This window comes from Rhyacophila brunnea, unplaced genomic scaffold (assembly GCF_057557595.1).
Source record: "Rhyacophila brunnea isolate RB1 unplaced genomic scaffold, BYU_Rbru_1.0 scaffold_23, whole genome shotgun sequence".
Taxonomy (NCBI): Eukaryota; Metazoa; Arthropoda; class Insecta; order Trichoptera; family Rhyacophilidae; genus Rhyacophila; species Rhyacophila brunnea.
Window position 1 is genome coordinate 23585706 of NW_028232893.1, and position 27357 is coordinate 23613062.

At 36.7% G+C, this 27357-nt stretch overlaps 1 protein-coding gene across 1 annotated transcript; it reads right to left on the reverse strand.

The window, feature by feature from the left end:
• Positions 1–26881, reverse strand: Rph (Rabphilin; the record flags this gene model as incomplete). Its single annotated transcript, XM_085950450.1, has 9 exons — positions 1–1176; positions 6031–6206; positions 9399–9644; positions 12339–12483; positions 14163–14372; positions 16312–16582; positions 17991–18168; positions 20263–20486; positions 26774–26881. Coding segments are annotated over 9 exons (1677 nt in total), but the record flags the coding sequence as incomplete, so codon positions are not given.
• Between the last annotated feature and the right edge of the window lie 476 nt (positions 26882–27357).

Below are 27357 nucleotides of genomic sequence, written 5' to 3' on the forward strand. Positions count from 1 at the left end.
GAAAAATTCACTTTTATCACTCATTTAATTGTCTGTAAGCTCGATGTATTCAAAATTAAAAATATGACACTCCAATCGTTATCTATGGTAAAACAACAATACAGTTTTTTATTATTTTAGATTGTCATAATAAGCTTGTGAATCTATCAGGGCATACAATATTTTTTTGTTATTATTAATAACCATGCCCTTGTTTTTTCATACAACGTGGTTGTTAGTAATAATTTTTGAACAATCACAAACACCCAGGCTTTGAGAAAATCACATATATTGTGTCCTCACCGGGTCGAACCCAGAGCTCCCGGATGGAAGGCCAACGTCTTATGCACTGCACCACGAGACCCGTCACATACAATTATTAATATTGTCCGCGTATGTTAGTTGGTACCTATTTCATATTCTATACGGTTTAAGAAATTAAATAGGTTTCGATTTCATTTGTACATACATAAGCAGATAGATTTAATATCAACAATAATTCGATAAAAATACAGAAATTTTTACTAATGTTTTTTGTTGATATAATTATGAGATTAATTATAGGGGAATGGATTGAGTGTGCATACAGACATTTTATAATACATAATATGTACAGACCTACAAACTTATCTGAAGAATGGGATGGGGGAGCCACTGTCGAAAACTACCTAATCAAGACTCGTAACTGGACAAAATCTTTCAATCATACAAATGAAATTTTCAAAATGGTGTCCTATGGTAGTTTGTTGTTCCATTTTTGGCCATTCTACAGGTACGTTAATTTGTAGGTGCTTCGATTTAAAATTTCAAATAACATATAGTGCTGCCCGTTGACAAAATTGCGAACTTCTTCTCTGTTCAAAGATTAATTCATAAAATAATAATATAGGTAGGTAATCAATTATTTTCACAAAATATGTATTTATTTCGTTCGAAGCGCTTGAAAATAATATATCAATAGCCGATTTGAAAAGAGAAATCGTAATAATATTGATCAAGTCTTGTACAATTCGATTTGAAAAATATTTTATTTTATATTACTATTATAATAGGTAGGTAAATAATTTTGTGCTTTTGTTTATGGTTCCGTTTCAGTCAAGCAGTGCCATTGTTCGTGTCTGTGGTCGGGAAACTTGATACAATCCAGCCAGTGCTTTAATCTCTTTCCTTTGCTGGACGCACCGATTACTAGACTGCCTGGAAAATTAAACAAAACAAAGTCATTAGTCATTGCTAGAGACCGGATTATATTATGCAACATAAAAAGCTTGGAAAAATGCTTAAAATATGCATGAAAAGTGTCAAAATATGCAACAGTAAATAGTAAAAATAGTATTTTTTAGTTTTTTTATTTCGAAATCAGCATACAATTAGTAAGTATTGACGATAATTATTATTAATTAACAATTCTTTAACATTTTGTTACTCTTGTAAACGTTAACAATCGGGTACTGTTCCAAATGTTCAGTAGTAACGTTGTGTCTTCGATCACTCAAAATATTTTTATAAGTGGAAAAGAACCGTTCCACATCCACTGAGGTAACTGGGCAGTATTTGAATTTGGGTGCTATGTTAGCACTTATTGTTTCTGGCAAAAGTTCACCCGTCCCATTAACCCATCGCACCCTATCGGCGCCAATTTGGCGCCGGTGTTACAGGATCCAGGACATGGTGAAAATCAAACAATTTTAATAAGTTGAAATTACTGTTAGTTATATATAGTCCAATATATATTTTTTTTGTAAGAAATATTTGATTTATAAAATCTATGTTTATTTAAATTTGTCAAAATAATGATCAATTCGCTAGGTATGCGGTGTTTGAGACAGTAATAACCATAAAATGGCCCTCCATCTTCTAAATATCTTGAAGTATTATATTTAGCTCCAGTTTTAGTATATCTTTCTTTTATTATTTACTTCTATCATGGACTTTTTATCTATGTCATTTTATATAAAAAAAGGCTAAAAAAACCCAAAAAACTATATTTGACATGTTTTTTTCACTCCACTTATACACAAAGTTTACTTAAAATGTAAATACTTAATAGAAAAATTCAAAACCTATAAATATTTAAAAGATTCATTTGAATTTAATGAATAATACATGAGTTATATCAATTTTAGTAATCAGTGTGCCTTTTTAAGTGATCCTGAAAAATTAATTCTGTCTGCATTAATAAAACTATCAATTGAAAGAAAGGTTCAAAGCATCGGTTATTGTTCAAAATGTTTTCAAACTTTTCTCTAAGTTTACGCGGGAATACCTCTGGCAATGCGGAGTTCATTTGGCGGATTTTATTCATTGACTGGATAGATTCAGTCAACCTTGAGTTTCAAGGTTTTTAATATTCGCAGGTATGTGGGGAAAATCACAGCTATGTTTTACTTTGTACTAGAATCGTTTAATGCTTCCTTGCACTGACAAACTGCCATAGCCTCTGCACTATCGAAGTCATTTACTACACCTTTGATGGCCTCGAAATATAAAATATGTATAGCGAAAATATGCATCATCACTAGATTTCAGTGGCGAAGGGTTACTTTTGGAAAGAGGTAGGCTGTGGAGATCTGATAAAAAGAGCACACTTGTCAGGTATACTTACGAGAATAGTACGATATTTACTACTAATGAATAGGTACACACTAGTAAATGACAACGACACACTAATTCAATGAAATTTCAAAAACTCATTGACGACATAAAAATGAGCGATGTGTTTAAATTACGTATTTTTCAAAACATGTATACCCATCAAAAATCATTGGATAAAAATTATTTTTATTTATAGAAACAATCTATACTTATTTATTTATTAATATTCGATTAAACGCCGTTGAAACTATTTTTTTAATTATCTAATTATTAATGATTTTGGACAAAGTGCGCAGTCGTGACAACATTATTATGCGCGAATGTTTTAGGCTCTGCGATAGGAGCTTACCTTATTTCGTACAAATCAGCAGACTTGCTAAGGTTCCGAGACGTAAAGTCCATACGAAAAAAATTCAGAATTATTTCACACATAATCGGAGATTTATTTACGTCGAGACGTCGCGGCGTTTATTATTTATTTACGGTACGCTGTGGTATATTTTTTAATACCTTTGCAGTTGTTTTGTAAACTGTGTAATACTGTAATACATTCCTACATATACGACATCTCTCGTTGGCAAAATAAATTATTTTTATATAACATAAAATAATGAAGTGATTAAGTATATAAATATGTCAATATGCAAAAATATTTTTCTTAAGAAGGTAGGCTTCAAATAATCGCCTAGTGGGGAGTCTTCGCCACTGCTAGATTTTAGGTAACATATGCAAAAACCGGTGAGAATGGGCTAAATATGCAAATGCCCGGTATCTCTACTCATTAGCTGATATCAATAATGTTTACTTGGCGGATGTTGGTCTTCTACAGAAACTTTCTCCATTCCGGACTAACCAGTGCTGTGTATGCAGTTCGCCGTATCACACTTCACCGTGAAATACATGGTCGTATATCAAAGACCGTCCAACCTCTTTGGTTGGGTCATCAAGCATCAGCCTGGCGGAGTCTTTGTAGTCTCCTGACTTGCCATCACTGTCATATTTTGTCAAGCGGAGGCGCTTAGCTGCTGGTTCTTCCTCATCCATAATGCTTCTATTTTTTATCATTGATTACGTAGGTATGTTGCCTAAAGTTACAGTAGGTTACATCACCCAATTCCTATTATTATAATTACCATTAAATCTGTTAGTTAACACACTAATCTCTCGATATGCCATTACCACTGTAAGCATCTGTCATTTTTTTATGATAATATTTATAAACAAATTCATTTGTTTTCTTTCATGACCCGATTTAAAAACAAACGATTCCTCCAATTTTTCAAATTAAGAATTCGCATTTATGCATATCCTTTTCCTGTTTCGCTTTCTCTTATGCTAAGATCACATAGGCAGGTGCCTTGCTTGGTGGCTACGTGCTAGGTGACATATCCTAGCGAACGAACGCACACTATTCTATCGCAATGGCCACACTGCACGCTTCGTGATTTATTTATTTAAGAATACAAAATATTGTGGACATAACAAATCTAAATTCAAGACGTAGGTACACAACATGAGATTTATATTATAACAAATATTACAATATAGATAATAATAATAATAACAACAGAAAAACAAATTAAACCAAAACATACTTAACCCTTTACTGCATAGTGTCGCAAATTTGCGACATTTCAAACTATTTCGATATAGCCAATGCCATCTGTGTAAATTATCAAATACTATCCTTTTTCGATGCCTAGAAAACTGTTTTACCATAAACATCCTACTTTACCGATTTTGTTTGGACATTTCAAGAAATAAAGCATTTCTGCATTATAGTCCCTGCATTTCTGGTTTGACAGTTGACGAATTAGTATGTACGCAAAAATCCGTATTTGTAAATAAATAAAAAAAAATATACAGAAGATTGAAATTGGTTGAATAAAAATATCTACACATCAAATAAGGTGTGTACATTAGTTTTTTATAATTGTTTTCATTTGGTTTTGTATTTTGTCATACTAAAATGTAAGATTTCCAAATGTCATAAATCTGCGACACCACGCAGTAACATACAAAATTTAATGAAATTTTCGAAAAATATTTTTTTCATTATTTTTCCTTCATTCACAAGGCATTTTAACACCAATAAAAAATAAAATTTTTCAAAAAAAAAAAATCATGCAGTAAAGGGTTAAGTACAATTTAATACAGACAATAAAATTACACAGAAAAATTAAGTTTCAAAAACAAAATGCAAAGTACATCACTGAAAATGTCTATGTCTTTAGGGAGCGCATTTACTAATCTTGCACCCCTCGCTAATGGTGCCTGATAGGCTTGACACGAGGAAACGGTTCCGATCCAGAATAAATCATGACTGCGACCACGTAGGTAATTGGCAATCGTATGTAAGTCGTGAGTCTCCCGGCGAACGTTGGTTATTTTTATTGTGTCACCTAGTGATTTTGCAAGATGGCGGATGTTTCTTCAGTATGACACACGTCAAACACCGTATATTTTGAGGTTATGAATAATGACGCACGGGAAAAATTGACATTTATTATGCACCCAACAAGTTCGAATTTGAGACTTTCGAAATTTTAAACTTAAATTCTCTGTGAGAAGTAGCTTTCTGGTTAGTTTTGAGAGTGACATATCCAGTGGCGGCTCGACGACTTTCTAGGTGGTGGGGTTTAGTCATTAATTATCAAATATAGGTACAACTGGTACAAGTATGTACCTACCTACACTCTCATATTATTATAGGCACATTATGTACGAAACTACTTATTATATATATATATATATATATATGATTTTATTAATGAGGAAATAGATTTACCATCATCAGTTTTGAACAACAACATACAACGAGCGTTTTTATTCACCTATGGGGTCATTCTATTCGGTCCCTAGTATGCGTATAACAACGCTAATGCTTTCACATACTTTGTAGAAAGCGATAGTACCGCAGCAACGGGATGGGACTGAATGACCCCGATCAGCAAACCATAGACGCCATAGCTTTCTTTTGTACATAGGTGTCACCGCGAAATAAGGCGTATTTAATTTAATAAGTTATTTTAATACCGCGTAATCATTATGACGTTATTACATAATTTACAATTATTGCTTTATTTATTTGTATAATAATAATAAATATCTCTCTAAAATTGCGACAGGTTTAGATAGATGAAATAAGTTAAATAATTCATTTAAATAAGTAGGTATAGTATGACAATGATAAAAATATCGGATGTTTTTTACGCATTCTCCACATGATAACGATGTGGGGATGGTCCCTATGAACCCTTAAGGTAGAGCTGCCCCTGGACATATCGTTGTTGATTTGAGCGCTCCCAAATGTCAAATGAATTTGTACCTAATCACGTAGCGTGCAATGTGGCAGTAATGTTTTTAGTAGACAAGCATATGTCTTCTCTCATACGTGACAGATAATCCATTACAAAATATGTATAAATTTAATAAAGTAATAATATAATTACTTACCTAAAAAGTCATTTGATTTCCCATAGTCTTTGTCCCATACCGTGAGCGCCAGGCATTGTTTTGATAGTTCTGTCGGCCTCGTCTCGAAAAGAAATTCTTCGTTGTAAACCGGATTTAAATTCCGCCATTTTATGGACGTTTTGTGCTTCCTGTGGTATGGGTCTGGTTCTAGATGCCTGTGGAAAAATAAAGAGCCCCTTCTAACATCATTCTATTATTATAAATCATTTATATCGTCACCACAATACTACAACTAGATAACTTGATTTTCACTGTTTTTGAGATGCTATTGAATATGATTCTACAATTAATTCATTCTCTACAAAATGATAAAACTACGTAAGTCAGAAGATAATGGGAACTGTATTAATTTTGTGTTTGAAAATATTAGAGAACTTTAAAACCATACATGCATTAAATAAATAAAATAATATAAGTAGGTACCTACAATATTTTTTCATATAATTGAACTTTATTTAATTGTTCCCAATTAGACATGCACAATTTTCCATTTTTATCATAAATAATAATTATAGCCTAGATTTATGTTAATCAATTAAAGCTTAAATTTCATTTTCCTGACAATGACCAAAAATCAGAGTTATTTAGTTGTAGTATTGAGATGACGATATATATTTTTTTTAAAGTTGCCATTATCACTCTTAATGACGTCCCATGGTTAGGCGCGCCCACAGAAAACTGGTTTGGGGGGGGGGGGGGGTCAATTTTAGAAAAATACCCATCATATCTCCACATTTACCCCGCCTACTACTTATATCTTCTCGTCGCTTAAACCGCCAATGTAGGTACCGAACTTTTACACGTACATTTCCCATACCCAGACACTCCTCACTTAGAGTCTAGCAATAAACATGTGGCCTACAGGTATAACTAAGGTTGTTAACCTACGATTTATTGCGAGTTGTCGCATCCACAAGTGGTTATCAAATGAGCGTGGCTTAACAGTCATTAATAAGTGTCTGTTTGTATTGTCCGTGCTGTCTTGTTTGTTAGACATGAGCATCGGAATATTAAAGCAAACATTGGACGCCCCAGATAGTTGCACCAATTTATGAGTGTCACATGTCTTCCAGTCACTACATGTGTCGCGTGTCGTAGAATTCCGAGTAGAGTGGGACCAACCCGTTGAGAAGACTATTCGACAGCCAAATCATGGATCACGATTTTCAGTCACAATGTCCTGATGAAGATGAAGAAGAATTAATTCACCATTTACCTAAATAGTTTGTATTTTTCCGTTTCTGGGGGCGGGGGGGTCCAGAACTGAAACCCCACCTTTGTGTACGCGCCTGCTGGTGGGGATAAGCAAAACATGCGTTGCAAATGACGGGGAGTGATGGAACGAATACAAATATTACGACTATTGAGACCAGTGGCGGTTTTCCATGGAGCATACGTCGACATCTCAGTTTAAAACATAATCGAAGCTTAAAAATCCTGACAACAATAACAATTTTTTCAATCAAGGATGCCTCCAAACCTGTCAGCGCCACAAACCTTCACATACCTAAAACCGCAACTGTTTGAGAGTAAGATTAATGGAAATTCTTTAATTTGCAGTAGATGGTGAGTATGTCAATTTAAAGCTTTTTGGTGTATTTGTCTGTTTAAGATAAACGAAAATAAATAATAAAATTGACAACTAGGTATATGGGTACCATCATACATTGTCAGGTGTTCAAATTTAGAACTAAGCTCATCACAGTATAAAAAGTATGCTTATGCTTTAATTCGCAGTAGACGGTGCGTATGTCAATTTAAAGCTTTTTGGTGTATTTATCTTTTTAAGATAACGATTCTAAGTAAATAATAATAATTACAAGATAAAAAGAAGTTTTTACATACAACGTTTTTAAATTTTCTGTTGAATTGTTATGCTCAATATGCTCAAACTTTTACTTGATATGAAGTAAATAAAAACAACCAAATATAGAATACTGAAATGTCATTGACATTTCATTTTGATTTCCATAGGAACGCACGTATATATTAATAATTTAGTTGCTAGGACCATCCCCTTAGCAACTAATAATAGTCTTTTACTTTTACGGATTTTTCTGAAATAACTTTCCATACAAAACAGAATTAACTGAAAATGAATTCAATTCTGCTTAAAAATGGCTAAAAGTATTAAAAGAATGCATTGGCATCGTGTTCTGATATATTCTAAAAGTTTCAAATGTCTAGCTAGTCGGGAAGTTAGTCAAAAATCGATTGCAAGATTTTTACTGGACAAACAACCACCGGACAAGCAAGAATACGAGCGAATAAAAACGTTGTAAAATAGGCAAAAATGAAAGGGGACGGCATTCTGTTTAGGGACGCCACTGATCACTCTCAGGGAACAATTTTCATGTGTAATGACTAATGAGTAATGAGATTGCTCGTAGAACTAATCTAACATGGACCAAATTTAGTTGGATGCAGGATGGTTAAATTGGTAAAGCCCATTCGCCGTAATCCGATTTTTGTCTCTAAAACTTTGTTTTAAATCCAGGCAGATCAAAAATATTACAGTCAAACATTGGCACCACACTCGGTCTTAATCGAGCATATCACGTGGCCCTACATTGGCGATGTGAAGCATCTAGTTCAGTTTTAGGCCGGGAATGCCCTAGGAGAACATACCCAGGACTGAGGTTGCTATGCTCAAAGTGAGCTCTGACTGAGTTTAAAGAAGTTACTTTCTAATGCAAAGTGCCGGGGAGAAGAGCGCACATGGAAATTATAAAAATAAAAATGATTCTAGTGTATGTTTATAACAAAAATAATGAAGCTAATCATACGGACAGTAAACATTATGTGAAGGGATCTTCACGCCCGCAGTAAGACGCCGCATTTTTTTTAAATGCAAGATAATTTGCCTTAGTAGCAATGACATTAATATGGACGAAGTATCTGGGGAAAAAAATGACACTCACTTTTTTGTCGGGTCTGCCGAATGGCATAATCTGTTCTGACGCCATTACAATAAATGTGATATTGCTATAAATTCCCGATGCTTTTTGTCGGGTCTGCCGAATGGTCCGCTTCGAACGGATTCGCTCAAATGAATATTGACACTAAAAACACTGTTCTAACGCAATTACAATAAAGGTGATATTGCTATAAATTCCCGATGCGTGATATCGCATAATGGAAATTGCGTGACGTCTACCTATACATGTGCGAATGTCGTATGCGCGAATTTACTTGCTAGCTACTGTATTGAGTGCGTTGACCATTAATAATGTCATTGCTTAGTAGCAACCAAGTCGGATGGCCCGATGGGCTCAAAAGCTGGTTGGACCGACCTGAGCATCTCCTCCCATTCGGAGTACATTTAAAGTCAAACACAAAAATCTTACAATTTAACAAACGGGTCAGAAAATCCGTTGCTATCCATGGCAGGAAGATTTCTGCATCTGCAGATAACAACCGCCAACGACCGCTTCTTTGTGTTGTATGACAGAGAGACGAGAATTTGTGCTTTCAGGAGTTGGCCTGTCAGTTCTTCTTCGGCTATCAGCGGGAGGGTCAATTCTTGTGCTTGGCGACCGGCTAAGGCGTCCTCGAGAGGTAAAGAAGCCGACCCTAAAATATCGCAGCCGTATCTGAAAACAAAAAGAATGTATAAGGCGAAGAAAATTAATTTGAGAGGAACTGGACATTATGGTTTCACGTTCGACTATAGGGAGTATGATGATAAACAACGCATGCCGTGTCAGCGGAAAATGGCGGACAGAACGCTACAGACAGCGAAACAGTAGACATTGTTAACTCGCGCTACGCATAAATGAAATTATAAAAATGTAACCATTAGTAGATATTGACGCAAATAAAACTCGTCGTTTCTGACCACAATTCCGGTGTGTTATTTGTCCACCTCCAAGTCCCGAACCCAGACGAAAAACCATAAAAGAATAAAAGTGACAGCATCTTTTCACTTTCAAAAATGGAGGGAGATGACAACATGTCACTCTAATATAAGTTCCCGGTCTGTTAGTATCTCGGTCTCTGTATCGCTCCGCACAACATCTCTTTTTACTGAGACTCGGACCTGGGGACAGTATCATAAGTATTGTAAGATAACTACTATAACATACTCTTATACCGACTGTTTACGCTGCAAATAAAACTCGCCCCTCATCCATCGGAGCAACACCAAATCTTGACTTCATCATCCACCATCCATGGCTCCCACAGTGAATACCACTCACAAGAGTATACTGGCCAATGGATGGTTAGTGATCGGATATATGTAAAAAACATTCAGGCGTTTTAATAAAGTCTTCCCTTCTAAATTTACTGTTATTTTGAGAAACTGTTCATGATTTAAAGAGGGGAAGATAAAGATGTAAGGTGTTAAATTCAAAGTAGGTACATACATTATCAATCATTTATCATCAGCTCGGGTCAAAAGAAGTTTCACCAGGTTGAATATCAGGGTTACATGTAAATTGAACGTAAAACATTCCACTGTGGCACAGTTCGCCGTGAGCTTTCTTATCGGACATATACTATACGGTCTCCATTTTTATTAGAATCAATATGAACATTAATTCAAGTTGCATAGCTGATTTTGGCAAAATTCATGAATTCAACAATGAAAACCTAACCTAACCTAACAAATAAGTCCAGTATATCGGCTATTTTCAAAAATTGTTTGCTGCTGGCTTCATGTAAAGTGTAAACCGACAAGAACACGTACGACATGAATTTTATGTCAGTACCATACGACCATGAAGATGAAGAGACGTTTTACATGGTTGGGACATGTGTTCCGGATGCCGCCAAAGAGTGCGACACTTCGTACCCTTGTGGCACAGCCTCAAGGGTTCCGTCGATATGACCGGCCCTCCCTCACCCTGCAGGTGTGCTACAAAATCGATATACGCACTGCAGGTCTGGAATAGCGATGGATCGAGGGAAGTGGCGCGAACTTTTGCTTGCCCTATGCCCCAATGCTGGGTCGTGACAGGGTGAAAGAAGAAGAAGACTATACGACCCAAAGAGGTTGGACTGTCTTTGATATACGGTCATATATTTCCGATACAACATTTCACGCTGAAGTGTGATACGGCGAACTGCATACGTACAAGTTTCCGTACACGGAATATCAGAGAGGAAGGACCACGGAAAAATTGTCAGATTGAAGTGAAAGCAGTAATAGGTGTCCACCATTCGGAGGTTCTTTAGGGTATTCTACATAGTATGCCAAAAGAGATATAGTCAATACGTGGAGAGGACCTAGTTTGGAACCGTTCCATGCTTGCAGGTCCAGACAATGTGTAGATTCAGGGAACTTAGAAATATTGGGAACTGAAATACCTAATGAGTAAAGAGAAGCAGGCAACCGATCTCGAGTAAGGAAGAACACGGGATAAATTTAAATATATGTCATACGTCGAATACTGACAACTGCTCTCGGTTTATGCATTGACGCTCATTTAATATTGGTGTATTACACACACACTTTTGCACGTCTATAATGCGTAGTTCATTTTCGTATTACAATCACACATTCAAAACCCTGCGGCAAAATTTACTGTATTGGTAGGTATATATTATAGCCTATCGGGATTCTATTTTTGAAGTTATACTTCTTTTGGCGCGTTTGGGAAATCAGATCCGAGTGTATTTTTGGCGTGTGATATGTAACACATAATTAATTTTTTTCACACGAAAAAAAAACGCATTCGATTGGATTCGAACCTCTGATTGTTCGGTTATCAGCCGAACGCACTACCTTTACGCCACATTATGATACTGCAATCGTGACGATTATAGAGTATAATATTATAGTTAAGAATTGTTCCGTTGCCTAGGCAGCGAATTTATTATTGTCGGCCATTTGCAATTCCTTACGTCAATAAACTATTAAACGTCAGAGTGACGGTTGGTACTTTAATAATAAAAACAACGAGAAACCATTATATAATTTAGTAATATAAGTTAAGTGTATAGAAATCAACTAACGGCGTTCCACTAAGCGGTCATTTTTCTTGAGTGTGTAATTTAACAAGATAATTAAGAGCTAGTCAAAGAATCTATTTTATCACAAGTTTTGTTTTTGTTTTGTGACGTCAAAGAAGTATAACTTCTAACGCGCGTACATAAGTACACACACCGATTTTTTTATTATCTGTTCTGTGTTCGTATCTAACTAGAAAGAGAAAGGGTGTTGAAAATGGGAAGAGTATCATACGCATATGCTTAGATGATCTAGGGAACACAGTTAATACTCAGGGGTGAACTTTTAGAATAAAAATATAGTTTCATTGTGAATTCTTGTAAAATATACTTACTTGTCTTCGTCCAATAGAGTGATCCTAAATGTTTTTGAGCTGATGTCAGAGTCAGTGACACCGTAAAAAGTAACAGTTTCGTTGAATTCTGGGTTCCTCGTTTTGTGAACAGTTTTTGTGCGTTGTCTGTTCGAACAGCTTCCATCTAAAAGATATTCACAGGAAAATTAGTTTCTTTTAAAAATCTGTAAAGTTATGTGCTAATTTTAATAACAGTGACGTCCCGTGGGGGTAGGCAGACCATGCGTTGCATAGGGGTGATACAACATAAGTGGCGGTGAATGGAGGAACGAATACAAATATTACAACTTTTGAGAGCAGTGGTGGTTTTCCATGAATAAGACCAGTACTTCTCAAACTGGGGGGCGCGGCTCCCGAGGGGGTCCGCAGCTCCCGAGGGGGTCCGCAGCTCCTGCCGGGGAGCTGCGAAATATTTCAGTTGAAAAAAAATACAAAAACGTGATAACTGGACTATAATAATTCCCAAAGTTAAATAAAGACCAAAGTACAATAATTGGATAAGAAGACCATTTGCAAAATCCTTAAGGGCGGACGTGCTCAGCGTGGGTCAAAATTGAGCTTTTTTTCTATTTTCAAAGCATGATCCTAGACATACCTTAAATGTTGTAGATAATCTATTTATATAATTTTGAAGCCTTATTATCCTTTATATTTATTTTAAATATTTGATGACTGCATAAAGTATTTTTATTACATAAAATAGTATTCTTTAAAACCTCTCGCTCTAATGTTTTAGAATATAGTCATATTTCAGTACATAAATGTGCAGTGGTTTACATTTATTAATTTTTAAACGCATTTATAAAACTATCAGTATAATTTATATCGACATTATTATAAATTAGATTTGTGATAAAATAAATAACCTATTAATACAACAAAGAAAATAAGGCAGGCTTCAAATGACGCATTGATTCATATTATGAATACTCAAAGAGGGGGCTCGATAAAAAAGAGGTAAATATTTCCTGCGCGGCGGGAATACAGTAGTAATGGACGGCTGCTATAAAGTGCCGTTTCGGTTTTTAACCGTTGCCGTGTAATGTGAAATGGACCATGATTTTCTTTACGCCACTAAAAGAATGTCCCCGATCGATTTTTTGCCGTGCGATTTTTTTTCCGTATGGTTAAAACCGTATTATGCGTTGTAGTTGAAATAGGGGTAAAGGTGGCTCTAGCTACAAATGTATCTGGAATGATAAGTGAGAGCTTATTTAATCATTTGTCTTCCCATTAACACTTTCTGCTTTACCATAATCTCAAAGCTCAATCTAAACCGAAGAAGGTCTTCTTCAAAATTTGGGACAGAAGTTAGCCGGCTCTTACATCAAAACTCGTCTCGTGAACCAAACGAACCTTTTGAGAACTGAGATTCAGTGTTGCTTGTGAAAACCACGCTCATCTATCTAGCGACAGTCTTGCGTAGCCTTCAAAATGTATAGATATTTGAATGCGGTGATCGGCGAGTCGGTATAGGAATGACCGATTCGTAGGTGTTTGGTGTTTGTAGTTTGTTCAACTCGGAGCCTGAGAAGGATGCAACTTGTCGATTGCAACAGCAGATGTTTTTTTCAAACGAAACAGTCGCATTCGACCAATCTGCGGAGCTCCATTTGGCAACATGTGTTTTTTTGTTTGTGTTGAACAACGATGACGTCACATCGACGTATTCGACACGTTTTAGGCGAGATGAGTTTTGATCTGAGAGCCGGCTAACTCTTGTCTAATCGTCACATCGCAGAATATCCACATCGTTTTGTAGAGAGAGAATATAACGTCAACAACGAATCATTTATCCTTTACCAGGCGGTAGTATCTCAAGACTGCAGTACGGATCGGCCAGCCCGGCCAAGTCTGTGGACGGGAGATTCCTCGCTCTGACGGCGGTGCAATGGAGCGTCCCGGCCGATGTGTCATGGTGGAGTCTCACTTCCGCCGTCCCACACACGCCTTTCGCGCAGGCCACTGATGCCGGGGAGCGCTGAGGAGTTTGCTGCGAGTAGCCGTAACCATCTGTTACGAGAAGGATTAAAAATATTATTAAATGACTTCTGGGATTTGGTAAAACTATAGTTAGGTATTTACTTACTTACAAAAACAATGGTACAAATAATAATGGAAATTGCGTTACCTTCCGGGTATGGTTGTAAGAAGGTATGATTATCGAGTGTGCATAAATGTAAGATAAACTTAAACACGTGTTGAAGAATATGTTATTTTGAATATTTATGTCTGTATCCATAATAATGTGTTAAGGTTTGTCGAGTCTAGGACGATTTGGCGCCGGGACAACTGGACGCCTCGCAATTTGAAAATAAATAGATGTTAGGAACCTTATTTAATACTATATTTTATATTTATATTTAAATTTAAATTATTATATTATGATTAAGTTGGTGAGAATTTAAATATGCACACGTAAATAATGATATCATCGTGCATATGTTTAAGTTCCAACGAAAAAAGAGTTTTTTTATTTTTATATAAAGCCTTAGGCATTATAATTCTCAATCCAAAATTAAAAAAACATTTCTACTAAGTAGTAGATAGAAACTGACTAAAATTCCTTGTCTACGTTCTGTATACGTGTTTACGACAGTGCGGCGTCCAATTGTCCCATTCCCGGTTTGTCGCATAAATGCAACGCGCTGTACAATATTGCTAATATTTGTGAACATTCCGACGGTTCTGTATTGGTCTATCTATGGCAACCGACTATTGCTTTATTACTTCCCTTATTAAACTGTTCCGTGACCTCAGTTTTGGGTAACTGCTCCAGACACATTCCCAGTCATAAAAAACTGATGCTTAACATCTAAACGAAGGGTTTGTGATACGGCTGATTAAGACCGGGTGTGGCGAGCTGCAGCTGTGATTTGTTGAGGCCATTAATTTTAATCTTCTGTGACGGTTACCAAACACGCCAGAGTTTAGGGATACTCAATAGATAGATAGTTTTCAGTCAGGTTTTGGATATAAAATTACCTAGTGTTCCCTGAATAGTGACATTTATTCAACAATTGTCATGTCTATAAAAAACGAAAAACTTACCAATAATAGATTTTGATTTACTATCATCCTGAAATGAGAGTTCCAGCATACTGCAACTCGTTATCCAAGAACAGATTAATGGTAAACGGAGCATAGGACGATGTCTCATTTCGTGGTTCAAGAACCTCCGTAATTGATGCGAGTGCAAGTCCGCTCGGAAGAGTAGTAGATGATAGAGCAAATCGTTACCTTACTATTAAAACCACAGAACAGATAATAAATATAATACCGATTGGCTATATTCAACACGCCGCACGTTGAAGCAGGGTTTTTGAATGTGTGAGTGTCCTACGAAAAGAAGCACGCATTATGCACGTGCAATAGTGTGTGTAATACACCATCATTAAATGAGCGTAAATGCATAAACGGAGAGCAGTTTTCAGTATTAGACGTATAACGTATTCTTGACACGTGTGTAAGTTTAACCCGGAGTCTTACTCGAGACGGTTACCTGCTATCGCCTTACCCGTTGGGTATTTCAGTTCCCATTATTTCTGAGTTCCCTGATTAAGACCTTGTAAGTCTGTTTGAGTAGAATGTTGAGGGGAAGGAAAAAACGTAATAAAAACAATATTTTGAACACATCTCTAATCGATGAATCTGCTAACACTGGTTGTGAAATACGAGGTTTTAATTCCATGTTTGAAACCACGAAACCTACGAGTTTTTAAAATTTGTCGATAGATGGACAGCACACTAGTCTTGGTCTAGAGAACCGAGGTTTTGATAATATGATTTAAAATGTTTTTTTTTGTTTAAATGTTGTCGAACAAACTTCATTTTTCCATAATATTGGACTTACGAGGTTTTAATAGTAAGGTGACGAAATATCAACCTGATGGTGGAGACCTCCAATAGGGGATGGCAAGACAAGAAGAAGAGATGATATTAAATAACATACTTTGACTAAGAGATGCTGAGTCCACCCCTCCATTACTCTGACCCGCAGACCCATACTGTCCGTTGGTGGTCGAATTGGAAGCCACACTCCTCGCACTGCTTCTGCTTGACGTTCTTCTCAGAGTTAATGCTTGTGACTGGGATGTCTGTTTCAGGCTGTCTCCCCTGTTCAGGTTCGACATTGAGCTCTTGTTTTTGAGACTGTCTGTTCTGTTGAGGCTCATGGCACTGAAACCGTGATGGAGCATCGCTGTACTTTCGTCGCTGCTGTCCTAGAATTAGGAAATTACCATACAGTCTCGTTTTGTTAAAATTTAGGTATTCTTCACTAGCGCTAGATAGCCCACTACATTCGTCCGGGTGAATTACGAAAATAAGCGTGTCGTTCGTATACGGCGTCACGCCCAAGAGGTGGGGGTTTAATATTATAATCATGGCCCCACATCCGGAAGAGGGCCCCCCTACCTATCGCTAAGGTGAAGGGCAGTGTGATTTTTTTACATTAGTGTTCCCCAAATGGTATTCCGCGAAACTCCAGTTGAGGTCAAATTAAGGGTGTTTCGTGTATTCTTAGCGATTTTTGTATTTTTAAATAAATCCAGTTGATTTATTGAGTTCTTGGCACTCAGCGTCAAGTAAAATGCGACCCTTTGACATATTGGGTAAATAATCATTAGTCAGGAAACACAGTAAAAATAATTATAAAATGAAATTTTACACAATGAATTATCATTTAACTATATCAATCTTCATATTACATCAATTTGCATCGCACCTTATGTAAATGTCTTCATATATAATAGCTCCGCAGGCGACTTTTTTTACTATTAAAGTGTATGTATTAGTAGTGTATGTATATCTCACATAACCGGCCACGCCGGGCCCCCAGTCTAGAGTCCTGTCAGCTGCCCATCTGTGGGGACCATGATAATAATGTGATAATTTCGACGATCCCCTTCAAATCTTAAAAACAGAATATCCCAGAGGGGTATGGCTCGTAGAAAATATGACGTTACAAATATACATTATATATTTATTTCTGAGCATAATATTCAGTGAGAAAATTATACTGAAATCGATCATATGGGTTTCGTTTATGTTTTACGGGGAGGGGACAGTTAAAATATGAAATAATTTAAACAGGGGAGAAAAATATTTTGTGACGATCGGGAGAGTTATGTAAATTGTACGTAACACATTTCACCTTGGCACAGTTCACCGTGAGGTTTCTTATCGGAAAGAGATGATTGTATACTATAACAGTCTTTAATTTTATTAGATTCAATATGAACATTAATTCAATTTTCAAAGTTGATTTTGGCAAAATTCATGAATTATTCAAGAATGAAAACCTAACCTGAACTAACCTAACCTAACAAATAATCCAGTATATCAACTATTTTAGAAAAAGTTTACTGCTGGCTTCCTGTAAAATGTAAACCAACAAGAACCATGTCTTATTTAGACATGAATGTTATGTCAGTACTATACGACCCAAAGGGGTTGGACGGTCTTTAATATACGGCTATATATTTCCGATACAACTTTTCACGGTGAAGTGTGATACGGCGAACTGCACACGTACAAGTTTCCGAACACGGATCGGGAGAGGTCAAAAATATTTCTGACTCACATCGAACAAACGTTTCGAAACGTGGATAAACGTTGATTTTAAATTACCTGACCATCAGCTTGTGAAGATGCCGATGCTTCTTGCTGAACAAGGGCCGCTGCCAACCTCGGCGGAGGACCTCGTCTCTCCGGCAGGACATACTGTGGAAGACCCTTGTAGAACCAGGCGCCCGATTTCTTCCACATTTCGCGGGTCTCGGCGCAGATGTTGCATAACCAACGGTCGCTGGAAATAATATAATTTAGTTAGATTATACATTTGTGCTTTTCATAATATGAAAATAGCTGGAGCAAGTCTCATAATTCTAAGCAACAACACTCCGATCTCCTCAAACACCTTACTCAGTTTGTATGAAAATAGTAGATCCCTTTTATATCACTTTTATAATATTGTGTCTAGACTAGGTTGTTCAAAAAGGATCCAAAGTGTACAAATCTATACCTCCCATCTTCATTTGGGATTTGTGTTTTGAAGTTGTGAAGCTGTATGCAGGTAAAATGACATTTAAACAAGGCCTGAACACAAACAAACCATAAGTGCGAGTGAGTAAGCATTCGGCATGCTTATATCTTCGCAATATGCCTTAGAGTAAAATAGATTTCATAGGGCTAAATTAAATATTTTAAACGTCGCCGGTAAATATTGATTTGAATGACTACACCAATGACTACACTCATTTAAAAACTGCGAGCACGTGTTGCTGAAATTTATTATTTTTGTGTTAAATAGTGTTAATTATTTTTAGTTAATTTAGTAGAAAATATGGTTAACTATGTTGTGTTGAAATTTAGTATCCGTACCAAGAAGCAGTATGATGGTATCATAGTTAAGCTAACAATAATAAAATTGAGGTTCTACTGTGCGCTATACGCAAAAAACACGGCTTTATTTTGCCGAACAATAGCCACTCTCTTTAGATTATTACTCTTAGGCGTAAAACTCACTTAACGCAGCGAGTGGGGCGCTCGCGCAAAATTTCACAAGTGGCGCGTAAATCATCGAAAATACAACGTAATCAAATACGCCAGCGCATACTGGATTTGACGACGCATTGTGCCCGCCTGCCCCATGAGTTACCGTTGTGTGGCTTCTCAGCGGCACGAATTAACGAAAATACAACGTAGTCTATTCATTGAACACGGCAAGCAAAATCACGCTCCTGGAAGCGTCGTCGATAGACGGGCGAGAAGCCATTATTTAATAACAGAACTTATTGTTTAGTTATTGCGTGTTCGATATTTCGCTGGTAGAATGATGTCATCGTGAATATTAATTACAAGCCCCGAGAAATAATATAATATTTTTATTGCTTTGTTATGAGAGACGCTGATAATAATAATTATTTTGTGCTTCTTGGGCCCCTTATTACATAGGTGAAGGGTAATGCGCGGGTGAGAGGGGGCCTACTCAGTAGTGAGCGTACCGAGCGCCGCTTTGGTGGGCTTTATGCCTTAGGCACAGGTAGATAATCGGATTGGATGACACTTTAATTCAATAAGGCAATGATCGCATTATTTTGTGATAAATCTTTACAAGTGTTTTAGATACCATGTTTAATTTTATGATAATTTCCCGTGAAATATTCCTGCGGGTCTACCTCATACAAAAGGCGACTATCGACCGCTAAAGTGATAGTATTTATTACATATTTGTATTGAGGTATATAATTTATTATTATTACAATAAGTTAGCCGTCTAAACAGTCAAAACTGTCTATCTGGCTCTAAATTTTATCACAGCCCACAGAGGTGCTGTTAAAATATAGCACTTATTGCAACAATTACAACCAACTTATTGTAATTGTAACCAAGAGATATCACGGAGACTTGAAGCTTTTGAAATGTGGCTGTATAGACGCATCCTCAAAATTCCTTGGACTGACCGGGTGACAAATGTTCTACGCAGTATCAAAACCAGGAAACTACGGTACCTCGGTCACATTATGAGAGGACAAAAGTAGAGCATTCCCCAACTTGTCATTCAAGTAAAGATCAATGGTAAGCATAGCAGAGGACGGCGCCGCATTTCGTGGCTAAAGAACCTCCATGATTGGTACGAGTGCAGCTCCACTGAACTCTTCCGGGTAGCAGACGACAAATCGAAGATTGCCTTGATGGTGGCCGACCTCCGCTAGGGGATGGCACAATACGAAGAAGATTGTAATTGTTACAAGAAGTGCTAATAGTACAAGGTTAGCCGTCGTAGCGGACGAAAGCAGCCTTGTGTATATAATAGACCCGCTGGATGACTATGAATAATTGGATGATTAATGATGTCATGGAGCATATCGTGGTACAGTACAATACTGAATATTGTTACCTATTGTGAGCGCTTTCCACGGCGCATCTGCTGCAAACACAATGCCTGCAGACGACGCATATTTTTAAGGAGTGCAATAAGGGCGCTCTCTGCGAACACGCCCTGCATCTTCTCTGGCCCTGCGGGGGCGCTGGGGACGCTCTCCGCAGCGCCTCCACCCGCTCCACCAAGCGCCCCACCCGCCGAGCCTCGGCTAGGCCGATGGCTTCAGATCTTCTTATCACCTGAAATGTAACATACGATTTTACAATATTATAATAATAGTAGTTGCCTAAAATCGTGGTCTTCAAGGACAGTTTATATTCTGTTCTGGATTCGTCTCCAGTTGTCGTTGGATTTCATTCTTAATTTGTTCTTGCACACTTCCTCTTTGACCGTGTACTCTGTTAGTCGACAAGTTGATTACACAAACGACATTTGTAAAAAAATATGATTTTTCAGGAGAGAGAAAAAACCTTTATTATGATGTTTTGAACATACATAATTTTTGAAAACACTTCTGAGAAAATATATTATAACCAATAGAAAAAATCTTTTTGAAAATGTACGACACACCGAACCTGCATCTCACGGGATTAGCGCCCAAGCACATAGACCACTTTGCTATAGATACATACTTAATTACAACAAATTTTAACTAATGACTCTTATAATACTATCTGAAGCGTTTTCTAAATTGAGCTACTATTAGCTTTTATATTTTAAATCAAAGTAAGTATTACTTTAATTACTAACCGACGTCACGGATCACTCCAAGATATTTTAGTGCTGTAGCTTCCTTGAACTAGTTAATAATTTTTAATTAACCACCTTTTTATTCAACGAATAATTCACATTTTTAAGAATGTAACATTCTAATTGTTGATCATAAATAATTTTTGAAAACACTTCTGAGAAAATATATTAAAATCAATAGAACAAATCTTTCTTTCACTTTTGTGAATGTTACATTCTTAAATCTTGTGAATTATTCTTTAATTAAAAAAGATAATTAATTAAAAATATAATATTTTTATAGGAACAACGACTATTCGTGACCGGTCTCTCAAAACAAATCATTCTTATAGTCCAGGAGTGGTCAACCTGGTCCCTACCGCCCACTAGTGGGCGTTTCAGGTTTCATGGTGGACGGTCGGGGTTTTAAAAACATGTTCATTATATATTCAGTTTATTTATACCGTTCCCTACCTCATATCTTGTGGACTCAGGCTTTAGTGCTGTTTTTCATATTATGACCAAAGATAGATACCGCCTGAATACTTCTCAAAGAGGAGACCTTCGTTTGTTACTCACAAAAATTGCGTCAGATATCCAGTATTTAGTTTCGCAGCATCAACCTCAGGGATCTCATTAATAATTTAATTAATTAAATGTATTTTCATCAGACTTCAACGCTTCTACTTATGCAAAGTATAAATAAAAATATATATTTAACTACAGTATTTACTATATATTTAACTACATTTGGTAAGTAATTATTAATATATGCTTTAACTTGTCTTGCTGTTACTCTGCTTTATAAATTTTATAATGTAAAGTTACTTCCCTACTTTATAAATCTGGAAAAATGGAACTGTGGTAGGTATAAAAAGGTTGACTACCCCTGTTATAGTCTATCCACGTAAGAAGTCAATTAGTTAAATCCACAGAACAGAGGACATGCTGACCTTGTCTTTTGACTTAAATGTAACATCATCCATTTTCATTTTACGTTTTGCGTATCTACGTATCTTCAAATGGCGAGCATAACGGTCCATCCTAGCCCCCTTCGTTTTCAAAGCAGTAGTTTGAAACAGAAGACGTGGGTCATGGGTTCGACCCCGCGGCTGATCCAAAAAGTGCTTCTTTCTTTCCAATCTGAATTTGATCCAGCCGTTGTTACCCGGTGTTGCAGCTCTGCAGATCACCAATTATTATGTAGACTGATTCAATATTTCAAGACTATTCGTATGCGGTCTACCAATACATGAATAGGTATAAAAATTAAATTCAAAACAAAAATGTTAAATAAGAAAACGTGGAGGTAACTGACAATACCGTCGTAATTTAATATGTCAATCTTGTAAATATGGTATATTGAATATTCAATATACCTATAATAACTTTTTTGCGATTGACGGTATTTTTAAAATAATACATCAAAGAGAAGGGACGGCTGCGCTATTTTGTAAACATAAAGCCTTTTAAAATGCACTTTGCAGCGGTGAGCGGAAAAGAGAAAATTAATTTTACTTGCCAAGCGAGAAAACTTGTCTGTACATTATTTACATTTTCAAATCGAGCTAGCTTTATGCATTATGCACCGGTCGGCCATGGGAACTTTTGGTTTCTCATGTGGTGTCCATGAGAGATTCTTTTCAAGTAGTTTACTGCATCTTACGGCATACTGAGTAAAAATAATATATATGTGTTCTCTATTGTCGAAAATAGTATAACATATCGTGGGCTACAGCGCTCGAAATGGAAAAGTTTACGAACCGGAGCGCTCGACAGTTTTCTGAAGATATTTTTTAGTTTATTTATCAAATTTTATGTGTATTTCATAAAAATAAGTGTGTTCGTTTTTCTATTATACATAGGTAGCCGTTTATAATTCGGGAATTGGCAACACTGGTGTTGCTAGGTGCAATTTTACTTCTGTATTTTGAAGTTTGACTTTTTTAACGGCAAAAGTACTTAGAAAGTTTTAACAAACGGACGCTTTTTGTTTTTATTAAATTCATTTAAAAAATTTATCTCGACCAAAAAATAGAATTAACACATGAAAATTTTCGTGTGATTATTTTTCATAACTTTCGACGTAGATTATGGCGGGAACAGTGCATCGCTGAACTTAGTATTTTATATGGCTATAAAGCACCATCAAAAATTACGGTATATCGCTGGTTTAACGAATTTTATCATGGCCGCCGTTTGCTCACCGACGAGCCACGTGAGCCAAAATCGGTTATTTCTCCAGAAAACATCGATGCTGTGCGTGAACTGATAATGCAAGATCATCATGTGATATACCTTGAGATTGAGGCATCCCTGGACATTAGTAACACCAGCGTTTATATGATCTTGCATGAACATTTAGACGTGAAAAAAACTATGTTCGCGTTGGATCCCGCATAATTTGATAATCGCACAAAAAAAGGCGCGTGTCGATTGGTGCTAGGAAATGCTCTAAAAATACGATTGGGGTGCTTCAAAAAACGTTTATAAGATTGTTACATGTAAAAAATCTTCGATCTATACGTATGAGCCCGAAACTAAGCAGCAGTCGACCGTATGGGTCTTCCAAAATGAGCTTAAACCAACAAAAGTTTCTCGCGCTCGAAGCACTTCGAAGCAAATGGTCGCCTGTTTTTTTCGGAAAAACGGCCCATATCGCAACTGTGCCTTTAGAGAATTGTTGAACAGTCAATTCTGAATGGTCAAAACCATTTGTTTGCCAGATTTTTTTGGTGAAATAAGGAAAAGCCACCATCGGCGTCAAATCATCAAATAAAACTGTTTTAATTTATAAAAAAATTGTTTTTGTTTGTTATTCCCGAAATATAAACGGCTATATGGCCTATCTAGCTCAGACGGTCAAATTATTTTTTCCACGAAACGGAGCGATAATTTTACCGATTTCACGAACAGGAACGGCGCCCCGGTGCGCTCCGGTCCATTTCGAGCCCTGCGTGGGCATTCTGACAATTTTACTTAAATTCATGTTTTATATCCATTCAATGTCAAATGATCTTTTGCGATTCATTTCAAAATTAACAAAGTTTAATAAGCATTATTTATGGCGGATCTTAACAGCCTACCTCCACCCTTCGCTACTGCTATCTATACATGGAACAGAATTGAAATTAGTTATTTTGTTTAAAAAGTAATATTGATTTTATTCCTGATATTTAACCTAGTAGGTATTTATTGTATACAATGTTGTAGCGATATAATTATATTATTTGAATATTCTGCCCCGCATTCAAATACTCAACAATAATAACCAAATATAAAAATGTATTTTTTCTTTTGACCATGTCCGATCCTAATAAGATCATAATATGGGCCTCCACAGAGTTTTTACGAGAAATGGATGTCCGTATACTGAGCTTCGAAAACAGATGTTTGCGACGGATACTAGGTGTGCGGTGGGTATGACTTTAGGAGCAACGAGGAGATAATAGAACGCACCAAGCAGCCTCTCATTATGCTTGGTCACGTGCTGCGGATGCCAGAAGAGAACTTCAACCTGACTTGCCTGTTCTTCAAGCCGACCGACCTTCCTGTCCTTCTCCGTCCTGGAAGGCCGCTAAATACTATCTATATAGTGTATACGGCGGAGCTACAGGATGCTGGTTTGACCCGGAATGAAGCAAGAATACTGGGACTGCGACAGGGATTCTTGGAAGCACCGCGTGGTGTCCATATGCTCCAACTATGGGGCGGATAATATGGCCGAAGAAGACCTGACTAAAACTGAACGAGGAGAGTTGAAGAAAACGTTCGACGACCTCAACATGATGGGCAGATCCATACAGATTGTGAAGAAAGAATTTGACCACCTCCAAAGGGTCGCACTAGAGATTGGCTTAAGAGTAAATGAAAACAAAACTAAAGTAATGGTACACAGTATACAAAATCAGAGTAGACTGGGCCAAAGTTACAGTTTTGGAAACCATCAATTTGAGGTTGTCAACCAGTTCACTTACCTGGGTTTCAATATTACAAAAGAGAACGAGGAAGTGGAAGAAATAAATGCCCGAATAACCGCTGCAAATAAATCGTACTTCTCATTGCTGCCCATATTCAAATCCAGAAATGTCCACAGAAAAACTAAGATCCGGCTCTATAAAACCGTCATACGCACAGTCGTTGCATACGGGTGCGAGTCATGTACGCTAAATATGAAAGCAGCTGAAATGGTGGACTGCTTTGAGAGAGGTCCTGAGGCGGATATACGGACCCATGAATGATGGTGGGGAGTGGAGAATTAGGTACAACACGGAACTATACCGCTTATACCAAGATTCAAAACTCTCCACCTTCATAAAACTCGAGAGGCTAAACTGGGCAGGCCATGTCTAGCGCATGCCTGAGTCACGGATACCTTAGAAGATCCTCAAAGGAAACCCAGGGGGGAAAAGGCCAGTGGGAAAGCCACGCACACGATGTGGAGATAATATTACAAAAGATGCCAACCAGCTGCTAAAAATCAGGAACTGGAAAAGACGTGCGGAGGACCGTTCTGAGAAATGTTCGAAAATGTTCTGAGCTGTTTAGTAGGTAGAAAACAAAATCCCAAACGCGCGTCCGTCCACTACACCACTGCGCCACTGTCGCCGAAACCCAATATTCAGTTGGTCAATAATTCATTTAATAATAATTATTAAATTATCACGCGTTGCTGAAATAATTTAGTTTAGTGGGCACTTCACTGGAATTCAGTCACGTCACGTGCGGAAATAGAATATTATTTTCCCCACAATGCTAATATTATTACCTACTCACTATTATATGAAGACTGGAAAATATTTTATGATTACACTACGCGTTATAGTAGGGCGCCGTATCCATGAACCCAGTGGCGAAGGGTGGATGTAGGCTGTGGAGGTTCGACATAAATAGTGCACACTAAACTTTGTCAGTCATACTTATTAGATTTCATTGAATTAATAATGCAAATTACAGATGGTATTCGTCTATTCGATGGTGGGTCAACATGGTTTTCGTCGACATGGTCAAAAGAAAAGAAGAAAAATAATATGGCCGAACGATAACTTGACGGTTTATAATGTTGTGTCCCAGGTTCGAATTCCGAGTCTGACAAATTCACATGTTATTCTGTCAGTGACGTCCCTAGATAAAATGCCGCCCCTAGGCAGCGCCAAAATGCCGCCTCATTTGTTCATACATAATTTTTATCATCCTTTCATGAGTCCAATATCTAAGAAATGTGTTGTATGCAGTGTTGCCAACCGTACTATAATTATATTACAATACTATAATTTTGATTCCGCTAAAAATGTAAAATACTATAATTTTTCGCCAAATATGCCAAAATACTATAATTTTAAATGATTCAAGACGAAAAATGTTCCTGTACTATATTTTTTGCAGAAATACTATAATTTTTACGCCTTTGTACTATAATCATCATAGAAAAAGATGGCAACACTGGTTGTATGGATATATTACAAACCAAATATCAGTAATTTTATTATTCGCAAATCTGCACGTGTCGTTTCTGGTCACCAATGACGTCGAAGGGCAACGGAAGTAAACTAGATATCGCGAACCCAACAAAACCAGTGAGCTGATTTTTTTAATGGAAAGATATTTTCGTTATTACTAAGTCAAGGTACTTAGCTATTCTAAATGATTTTTCTCGATTTGACGCCCTTAGAGTAACTGCCGCCCCCAAGCGACGCTCAATCTGTCTTCCCTCACGGGAAGTCACTGTATTCGGTTATTCATTCTCTTTGGACCCAGACTATGGACATAATAGGTTGAGCAAATTGTTATAATTTACCTCTAATATAGCTGCTTGTTCGGCAGGTGTCAATGGAGATACTCCTCTAGGTACGCACCAACCGCTTCGTAACCTGAAAAAATAATAAATACAATGGTAATACGTAAATTAGTAATATTGTGAAAGAGATATGCAATCGAAAATCTTACACAATAATTAGCACTACTATCGGACCTCGCCGTTTAAGGCGATACCTCTACCTACCAGAGGCACCTAGCGGGAAAATACAAAGCTTGCAATTTGAGATATTTTTTGATAATTTACAATTAATAAATATGTATTAATAATAATTAATATTTTAAGTCAATGATAAACTTTCAATAATTGTAAAAAAATGTGAATTTGTCAAAGGACCCCATCTTATTATCCCGTCATATTTTTTATTAAAATTTAGTTTATTAAGTTTTCTATGTTTTATCGTAGAGATTTTTGACTAATTCATAGTTTTAATATTTTTTAAGTATATTTATTTAAAAAAAAACATCGATTTTTATAAAAATATAAATGTGTATAAGTTGAAATCCTTTTTATTTATATCAATTCGAGCTTCAATATTGAAACCATACCAAAATAAGATTTCTCCA